The 10383-nt window shown below is 40.3% G+C and overlaps 2 protein-coding genes across 2 annotated transcripts; one reads left to right on the plus strand and one right to left on the minus strand. All coding sequences in view use genetic code 11, as the record gives it.

Moving 5' to 3' along the window:
- Positions 1–3382: 3382 nt before the first annotated feature.
- EGR_09657 (hypothetical protein) lies at positions 3383–4108 on the plus strand (the record flags this gene model as incomplete). Its single annotated transcript, XM_024498906.1, has 2 exons — positions 3383–3461; positions 3555–4108. The coding sequence occupies 2 exons, from the start codon at positions 3383–3385 to the stop codon at positions 4106–4108; spliced, it is 633 nt and encodes a 210-aa protein (XP_024346679.1).
- Positions 4109–4642: 534 nt separating this feature from the next.
- EGR_09658 (hypothetical protein) lies at positions 4643–9245 on the minus strand (the record flags this gene model as incomplete). The annotated part of the gene is made up of 7 exons (XM_024498907.1): positions 4643–4661; positions 5377–5542; positions 6184–6237; positions 6276–6340; positions 8001–8162; positions 9023–9186; positions 9231–9245. The coding sequence occupies 7 exons, from the start codon at positions 9243–9245 to the stop codon at positions 4643–4645; spliced, it is 645 nt and encodes a 214-aa protein (XP_024346680.1).
- Positions 9246–10383: the final 1138 nt, after the last annotated feature.

Here is a 10383-nt window from a genome sequence, read left to right on the forward strand (position 1 = left end):
AAGTTTTTTATCTTAAAAGAGCAACTAAATGGCGGAAAAAATTACAGCACATGCTGTTTCATTGAACTAGGGTCAAAACGGTTTTCGGCAGTTTGTTTAGTTAAAGACTTCCTTGAAACAATGGCACATACTTTTCCCTTCGGTTTCGTAAAAGGCAAAAGTATAAAAAAAAGGAAAATAAAGTGTTACAGAGTAATGAAAAAACATCTATTTGTGGTGGTGAAATGCGAAGCCTTGGTTAAGGATGCTTAAGAATAAGTTATTTTACCGAATAAATGATAAAAAAAGAAAGTAGAAATTAGCCGCTCTCCTCCGTCAGATTGGCATCAGTAAAAGATGTTAGCTGTTTCCGAAATTTGGCTGTCCTTTGATCGGCGTCCCGCAGAATACGGAGAAAAAAAGACTTCATTAGAGTGGAAGTACTACACTACTTTCCTGTCCCCTCCAGCGTCAAGATTCCTTGAAAAGGACGGCGAGGGCAAGCGCACACCGTGGCGTCTTGGTGTGCAGGGAGAGGATCAAAAATTGGGGCGCTGTTTTTTGTCCCGCCTTTTTGTCTCCTCAAAATCACTTTAATTTGTTTCGGTCAAGTAGGATTGGTATGTTACTTATGAGATGACCAAATTGTATTGGTGAGACTGGAATAATGTTTGTCTATTGACTTGCAAAAGATTTTTCCAAAACCACTGATAGTAGAGAAGGCGTAGAGGCTGCGTAGGCTGTACATTAAGACAATTTGATTCCTTCACCGTATCTGAACTGGCCGTCTTTTAATAACCCTCTGTCCCACCTTGGTTATAACTACTTATTCATGTACCTAAAACTGTGAAACATTAAAGCAAAGACATCTTTTAGGTCTGCACCCCGATCTTACATTTTCCGTGAGGATTTTTTTTTCGGGTTGCCATTAAATGCTACTTTAAGTAATCTATGAATGTAGTGGATCAATTTGAGACGAATTGTAATGCTGAAGCATTTTGGACGTGGTCAAACAAGTGCAAGACATCTTAAAATACTTATTCCACTCCATATATTACCAGTTTTCTTTTTAATTGAAGATGGTAATATTTAATTGCGTATTTGAGGCAATCCACGAGGGTAAATTACCCGACCCTAATCGCGATAACCCAACCCGAATGCTGATTGGTGCATCAGGCGTTAGCCAATCAAATTTTGGCACAGAACTGTAATATACCAATCTCCCTACGTGAGCGCACTAAAATCGCAAATAAGGACACCTGAAAATGAGTGAGCCTTTCTCTCCCACTTTTTGTTCATGCTTTTTCCCTTAAATTGTTATATGCACTTTTTGATCGTCTTTTGTCATGTCAATTGCTGACGTCTGACATTGACAGGAGAGAGAGAAACCTAAGGCGCTTTACTGGCTCCATTTGTGACACAGCAATTGATGAAACTCTCAGGCGTAACATGACAGTGAAATTCGGACAGATTAAGTGATTCATTTAAAATATTTGTGGCTCTGCAGGCAAATGACTTCTTTTAAAGCCCACTTGTCAATTATTTTCGTCAATTGAATACAATCAGTTTAATGCCTTCACCAACTGTGTTGCTCGGATTTTTTGGCTTAACCGCACCGTTGTAAATGTTGAACAAGCGCTTGCTATCAACTCATGACGACCAGCCCCACCAAGTCGTTCACCCGACAGATTGAAGGAGGGGCAAGGCAATGAATCCGAGTGACGACGACCCTAATTTACAAATAACTTCATTTTTTGAGGGGTGGGAGGATTTTTAAATCTATCTTACAAAAAAACTAATAACAACTGATATCATGTCAAAGGTATAAGTCATGTGGACTACTACTCCCTTATGCACGACTAAGACGCTGGCAGCGGGCCCAAGAACTGGGACCGAAACCCAGGGTGGATTTGCGTGTAAAAATGGCAAACGCAGTCAACTGGATCTCAGAAAAAAAATTCAAAAAAAAAACACCAGGAAAGGTAGTTTTTAATTGCAGCTTTCAGAAAAAAAGGACCTTTCCATTCACTAGTCTTTATTCATGGGAGATGGTAATGATAGCACGTCATTCCACCGATTTATCGCTCCTGTTTACTGGTCAAAATGATTAATTTCCTCTCGCCCTGGCTATCTTATCCCCAAACTTTAAACGTTGACCATAAAAAGGGCCTTTGATAATTCCCCCATTGACAAATCTGTCAAAACTTATTCGCTCAGAAAAAAATTTTTGGAGTTAAAATGTGGCGGCATATTTTGAGGTACTTTGTTACCAAAGTGGGGAATGCAAGTGTGCCCCCCCCTCGGTTTTATTACTTATTAGAAGGCTATCCAATGCCCCTGATTCTTCGCCTCCCTTTCACCCTCTCAACCTCGCCTCATGAATTAGTTAGGGGACAGCGGAACACAAGTTAATTAGGAAATTCCAGACAGAAAACTCATAAAACTTCGTTCCCACTTTCCTTACTTTAACATTTACTTGACAAAAGTGTAACTATAAAGATGCCTGGGCTACGAGCTACACACTTTTTATTCCCTTCTTGCCCTTTTTACCTTGTGGCGTGTGTGTGTGTATGTGGCAGTGGTGGCGGTGGTGGGCGACACAACAGTGACGCTTTTTGGCATGACAAAAAGGTAAACAAATCAGCCTTTTACAAAAAATACATCAATATCACCCTTATAAGTGCCAAAATAAAATTAGCAACTCATTAGGAATTCGTTCACCTCAAAGTTCAAGTTTATAAAGGGCAAAATGGAAATAAGGAATTTCCTTGGGGAAAAAGGCTGCTTTACCTCCTTTTAATAGGGCAAAATTAAGTTGAACTCAATATCTGACAATGAAGTGGTTATTTATTTGTCAAAAGCCACCTCCAATTAGGCTATTTCTACCTCATTAGCTAGAGGCTGAGGAATGCCTGCCTCCAGCCTCCCACCCCCACCCGCCTTCCCCCCTTGTTACTGCCATGCCAAAGTGTCAAGTCTCTCCTGATAACCCAAGACGAGTCAATTTTTGAGATTTTCGTTTTTCCTAGAAAATAATAAATTTGTGCATTTTTTTGAAGTTAACAATATTTCCATGATTTAGCAGTTTGTCTATTTGGCATCTGTCAATGTCATAATATACGTGATTCCCAAAATCCTTTTTTTGAACAATAACAATTCAGTAAAGGATTTGACTAAAAGCGAGAACTTCGCTTAAATGAGCCACCTAATTTTAAAGGCAACCCTGAGTATTTACCCCCAGTCGTCCCACTCAATCCCGCCTGAACTCCCCACCCCCTCTCCTCTACCTCTGACATGTGACGCCTGTCATGTGACTCCTCTAGTCTGGTAATACAGGCGCCCCTGTGGCTTAGCCATAAAACCCTATCAATCGTACGGTGAGGGGTGCCTGTAAAATTCATGCATGAATTGCATCGAAGGCGATGTAACAGGAGCAGGTGCCCAAATTCAGCCAGTGGAGTTGAATTGCCTTCTCAAAGAGGGTAAAAATGGTTTTTCTCCAGACAATCAACTAATGAATTCTCCCCCAGAAAGTAAATGTCTCAATTTTTGTAACGAAATTTTTTGTGCTTTAGACGACTCCACCAATCAAAACATCAGCCTACTACGCGGAAAAATCATCTACCAGCACGAGGGCCGACCAGTACTGCCCCCAGAGAGCGCTGATGAGGTGTCGCATTCGAATGAGGGACCCTTTTTGGCGGTTATTGCCATTGGAAGCCTGTTTCTTCTCCTCACTATCACCACACTCGCCGTCAGTCTTGCCTTTTTGCGTCAACACGCTCGCAATGAGCGTCGCCTTCGGTGCAGTGGCAATGCTCGTGGCGGAGGCGTCGGAGGCAACGGTGAAACCAATGAGGTTGATGTTTTTATCAATCCCAGAAGTGAATGGCGCTGCAGTCTGGAATCGGACAGTTTTGAGGACATCTCAGACATTTCTATGGAGGTGGAGGTGGAGGAGGAGGAGGAGGGGCAGGAGGCTCAGGAAGAAGGAGGAGCAGGCAGGGAGGTGGGAGAACCCACATTTGCGTGGGTCTACGCAAATCCTCGCCTATGTCCAAGGCATTCACGAGCTGCTGTGATCCAGGGCTCGAGGCTCAAGACGTCTTCAATTGTGCACGATGTTTAGTGCTCCTGTTTACCCGATTTTATAATTAAACAATTTTATCAAAACAAACCTTCTTCTGCATTCCTAAGTGGACACTCGGATCTTACCAAATGGTGGAAACGCTTTCCCCCCTTCCCATTCTAAATTTGCCATCAAGCGCCCTTTGCATCGGTGGGAGGCGGTGATGCTAAAATCCGCCCCAACGGAACAAGACGCACAAAACAGAAAAGGCTTTGTAGAAAAAAGGAGCGTCTGAAGTGGATTGATGAATTGTTGGTAGTTGAAAGAAGTCAAGACGGAATTGATAATTCCCCTTGGAGCTGCATTTTTTTTCCTATTTATAAGTAAATAATTCCAAGATTGGTGATTGACAACCGAAAAAGTGAGCGGTGTCTAAGATGCTGGACGTTTTTTTTTGACCCAGGGGTGTCAGTGATAAGGAAGGGAGGAAAAAACGACTTCACTAGCTTTAACTACCCCACACAACAGGCGCGTTGAGTACTAAAAGGCTGCTTTTAGCTACTGCGCGGTTCTTACCCCTCGTTCAGTGCGTTTTCAGGGGTAAAATATGCCTCTGATTCAATAAAAAATTGAAAATTTTCTTCACTGCATATTAGAGGTAGATGCGGAAAAAGTTGGCCTAAAAAAACGTACAAAGTGGAAGAAAATATGGAGAGAAAATTGTCTTCCTTTTTGTCTAGAACTGAGGGGAGAAAGGCCCTGGTCATTTGGGTACAGTTTTACACCATCCACTGGTACAAAGGTGCCTTAGGTCGCTGGAAAGAAAGAGGAAGTCACAACCCCATCCTATAAACTGGACGATGTGGGGGCACCGAAGCTGCCGGGCGTGGGGGGGGGATATGGCGGAGGGAGCTTTGAAAGCCCCCCTTCCTCCACCCCTGGGCAACCACCACAACTACAAGGAATAGGTAAATAAATCTTCTAGAGAAATGGAAACAGTTGAAGAGGCCTCTTGAATACGTTGGAGGATCTGCTTACGATGGTCAAATGCATGTCAGATGCTAGGTGTGAGGCTTTAGAGAGATGACCACTTACCTTCTCTTGTTTTTGACGGGATCTACCTGCCTGGTAAGGCCAAAAAAGAGGATGGTTTAAAATTTTGTTATTTTATTAAGAAAAATAGCCTACTTCAGCTTTTCCCTACACATCTGGAAAAGCGACTTATTAATTCTGACAGGTGTTTGCATCAATTTTTGCAAAGATCCATCCACGCAATCCGGGAGTCAAACAGACCCGAGGGGGAAGGAAGGCGATTAAATGTACCAAACCCAGGATAACTTTTCATAGACAATAAAATTTCTTCCACTTCACTCTTTATCATGATCCAGTTGGGGCAGTAAGCAAGACCTACATCTTCATCAGTCGCCTTCCAACATTTTTGGCTTATTTTAATTGGTAATATCAAATAAAAGATCTTTTTTCCTGGAAAAAAATCTACTTTAAAGCGAATAATTAAATCAGGTTGTTTTAAATTTGGTATTTTCGTTGTTGTGGTGGTCCATTTTTACCCTTCCTTTGCATCCTCAAGTACTTCAACCACCTGGAAAATTCAATCCCTCCCCCAATTACGGGTAGGCCAAGCGTAAAGACACGACCATCCCGGAAATCGTTTTGTTTGAAGCAAGAAAAAAGAAACTGCCAATTCAAAAAAGGAAAGGCAAAAGAAGGGGAAAACTTTTTTAGGCATTTGGCTCAGCTGGTAGGAGGTGGAGATTGATGGATGTGGTTGTTTAAGCAGCTTATTCAAGTGGATGGGAGGCTTTGATGTAACGCCGACCTCTTAAAGGCAATTGTGCTGCTGCATTACTTGTGCTTAAAAAATTTTGGCGCTTTTTTAAAGTTAAGAGGAGAAAGGGGCTTTTTCCCGATCCACCTACTTGTATGCATAAATGGCAAGACCTTCACGGCCCTGTCCCTTGTTTTAGGGAAAACACTCTTTGTGGGGTCTTTAATATAAAATGCGATTCTTATCTTTGATTTGTTTGACCAAACGAAAGCATTTTTTTTTCTCTCATGTAAATTTTGACAGGAACCGGGAGGGTGGGGTAGGAGTAGGGGCGGGGACGGAAATTTACCCTCAAGCTCATCTAAAAGAGCATAAAAGACATCAGTTTGTGTAACTTTCTGTTCTTTTTGATGTGGGTTATAGGCATGCAAGTTTACTCACTTATTTTTGCTAAACTGGGAAAATTAAGGTAGAAAAATGAATAAAATAAACCACAATTTTGAGGCCTATTAGTGAAAATTAGCCCAGTATAGCTGAAATGCAAAAGTTCCCAACGTTGGATGCTATTAATGCGGCAAAAAAGCTATTTACAGCCCGAGTAAAATGCATTTTTTTCTTTTTTCTGGTTGCGGCAAAAGAAGCACAAAGTAGTTTGCCACTTTGTAATGGCAGGAGCAAAGTGATGGCTATGATGTTGTCGGTGATTTCACCCACTTTATTCTTGAAAGTTTTTATTCAATTCTGACCAAAGATGGAAGAATGCTCTTTTGGTATTCAAACGTCACTTGCAAGACCTACCTTTTGGGTAAAGCCGGTAAACTTTCAATCAAATTGTTAATTAAAAGTGGTCAAATTGAGGCTATTTTGATAAGTATATGGCTAGCAGCTTAACGGAAAATGCGTCAAGACTTATAATTTAAAGTAAGTTTTTCGAATGGGGTAAAAAGGTCGGAAAAAACCTAACTGCATATTTTCACAGAGGCTGTTACATCTACCTACTGTATAAAACATTCTACTTATAAAGGCATAAGTAGAACTTCAATTAGCAGTTGCAAGAATACGCACTTGCAGGAGATTCACGATTGGTCGTATTCCGTTATCACTGATGCCACAGCCACTGAGATTGAGTGCGATGACGTGGAGGGTCCTCTTCAGAGCAGAGCACAGTTCTACACAAAAAGAAATACCAGCTTTCTTCCAGTCGTTTTTCTTCAAAGATCATCAAAAAATCAACCTCGGGTGCTTAGTTCTTGACAGACCTTCTACAACGACAACAGGTAAGTTCATACGAATTTATCATTTACAGCCTTTAAAAACGTTCAAAAGCACTAAATTAGGTGTTGCGTCTTTCTATCTAGTAATTTATGGAAATAAACTAGTAAGACACAACGAAAAATTTACAATTATCACGCAAGAATATATGAATTTGGGAACTGTAGAAACTAGGTTTAAAATGTCTTATAATCTGTAGTACATGAGGTGCTTCCTTAACTTGGAGAATGCATACCGAATTTATGGCCCTGAGATTAAGTGTCAATATGTGGTAAGTGTTAGGATTGCTTCAAAATCCATAAACGCAAATTGTGTATTTGTCTGTAAAAGGCAGAAAAAATTGGTAATTTACCCGTGACGGCACCGTCTCCAATTTGGCTATTTTCAAACGACAGAAAGCGCAGGTTTCTTGCTTTTACAAGTCCCTACAGGAAAGAAAACTTTAGACAAATGATTTAATAATCACAAGGAATAAATCTCTAATATATTTAGAACAAGACAATTAAACAGCTTACTTGGCATAAGAGAACGATATCATCGCAAGCTAAGGGTAAATTTTGAAGTTCCAACATTCGGAGTGATTGGTTAGCAGTAGCAGAGATTAAAAGCGATCGGCATATGTCTGTGAGAACCTCTGGTTGCGTAAGATTACTCGGCTTTTTCGGGAGCTTAACTGAATCTTTTCGCTTATCTAAGACGATGCAGCGCAAAAATACACAATATATAATGGGTATACGCAATGGAGGCGTTTCCAAATAAACTTACTCGGCCTTTTGTAAAGCAGGCTTCGAAAAGCAATTGTTTGCGTTTTAGGAAAAACCTCAAGGGTACGAAGAACAGCATCTAGTTCTTTGCGCCTAAATCAGAATGATCCTGGCCGCGCAAATAAAGTACCTTATATTGTCTACATTAATATCAACAATGCGATCTTGGGCATGTCTCATAACACGTTTTAATGGTCCAGCATCATTTTGATCGCACATAAATTTATAGGTTTTAAGAAAATCCGGCGACTTTTCAGAACGTGATCTTGGTGAGACAGCCATAGCGATATGGCTAATTTTATGTGTATGTTGATTATTTCAAATATTCGGCTTGTTTAACCCTGTTGCAGTAAATTAATATGGTCCGCTTAAACGAGTAACGTAATATATTAAATTAAAAAAATAAATGCCATACGGAGATAAAAATTTTGATTACTACTTAATATTTCTTGCTTAGAACCCTTGTGCTTGTGTCTCATAGTGCAACAATCAGTATTATGAGTGGGTTAGCCATGTTTATATGTAATTAAATCTAAATGGCTGCGCATTGTATCAAAAAATTTGCCCTTTTTAAGTTGTTACAGCAAGCAAGAAAGTTGAATTTGATGTTAATCTTCTCCACTCTTTACGATGGCTTATCATATTACATTACTAGACCACGGTTTTCATGTTTGACTAAATGGTCACCACTTTATGGCAGTAATTCACTGCCTGAACTTTAAATGGCTGTATTCTGATAGCATTTTTGTTTGTGTTTTTAACGCAATTTCGTATTTGGTGAAATACGCCTCAGTTAGTTGGTAATATTTTAGTCAATTTTTAGTTCTCAGGTTCGGCTTCGCCTATGATATGTGCTTTTGCCTGATAGTGTGACACTATTGGCATTTTTAGGCTAATTTTATCATAAATGAGTATAAGTTTGGATTTTGGCTCATGCATACGGGATCCAAACCTCATAAAAGAAGACGATCCGCTATAAATGTCTTAACTTCCGAAGTCTCACTACAGTCGACTTTAAAAGGCATTCACTTTTGACATATGTCTCATTTTGAGTTCTATTAATTAACCACTGCTAACATGTTTCTAGCTAGTTGCCTTTTAAACTGACATGGCCTGCTCTCGTATTTGGGTAGGACTTGGCGATGTACCAACTAACTAATTATATTGATACGATTATCCATTGCGTATCCAACACTTTTCCTGTCTTTTTTGGTTTTTTGTTTATTCGTAAAAATTTTAGCAGGTATTTTTTCCAAGACCTTCTTTTTTGCCCGAATAACTTTACGCTCAAAATGCACTCTTCCAGTTCTTCCGGACTGTGTGGAAACCACCTTATTTCTTGTTAATTTTTAGCTCTAACTTTTGGTAATTTCATGCGCCCATTTGCATAAGGGTAAGTGTAAATGAAGGCTTAGTTAGAGATAATGAAGGATCAGTACGGTTTCATACTGCAGCCGTGTTGCACACCGAGATGACAGAGTAACACTGTGACCGATGCTTCATGGAAGACGCAATGGAACGTAAAAATCAAAAAGGAATGACGTCGTAAATAAGTGTAGAAAGTGGATACAACTTCTAGGACTACGCAAATTGAGTGCCCTCACCCCAGGGTATTAGCCGAGTGGTGGGAGACTTGATACATACTTTATAGTTAAATGCTAGACTAATGCTTACCTAATCGCCCACAGCTCTGCCGCCGTGGTCACTCAAAAAGGCTCTGTGGCAAGTGACCATCCCTGCAAATAAAGGAAATTAATTTTGAGCCATGGTCCTTACTGTCGTTTGGAGTGCAGAATCATTCCATTTTATACATCTAGTGCATTCCACATTCCACTCGCTAAGTTGGTTAAAATTGCACACCATAAAAACAACTTCAAGAAGATAGGAGGGGCAGAAACGTGGTCCACATCAAAGGCCTAAATCAGTAAGGGTGGGTTACGTACATTCCTCCCTTTATTTAAGGACCATGACTGCGGACCATTCAGCAAAACGCCTTGGGGATAGTGGGCGACTGATCAAAGAGACGCCGTGAAAACCGCGGTTAAGTATGCCTAACACACTCTGTATTTTGGCAACTTGAAATGACCTTCGTAACTGCAATTATAGCACTTTTTAATTAACTCGAGAAGCTCCAGTCACATTAAATCAGTTTTGAATGTCTAGAATTTGTTAATCTTTTTGCTTTCGTGCATTGACAAAAGGAAAGAGTATACATGGATGCAGGAAAGAAAGCCCGACTGCTGGATGTAAGAAGTTGCATGCCCTGGTACTTTGATAGTTTACTCAATTTCCTTTGCTAGAAATGACTTTAATGAGAGGAAGTAATTTTGGCTGAATTAATATGGATTTGCCATTGAGTTAATTCCACCAATTCATACAGACCGTGCTTCCCTTCTTCCATTATCGGCCATAAAGCCAATCACAAGACCAGAGGAGTTGTCACAATTTTACGTGGATTTGTTAGCCCTTCAGTTGGGAGTCTTAGCACACAAAATACGTCTTCCCACTATCAT

The sequence above is a fragment of the Echinococcus granulosus genome (assembly GCF_000524195.1).
Source record: "Echinococcus granulosus chromosome Unknown EG_S00159, whole genome shotgun sequence".
In the NCBI taxonomy this organism is placed as follows: domain Eukaryota; kingdom Metazoa; phylum Platyhelminthes; class Cestoda; order Cyclophyllidea; family Taeniidae; genus Echinococcus; species Echinococcus granulosus.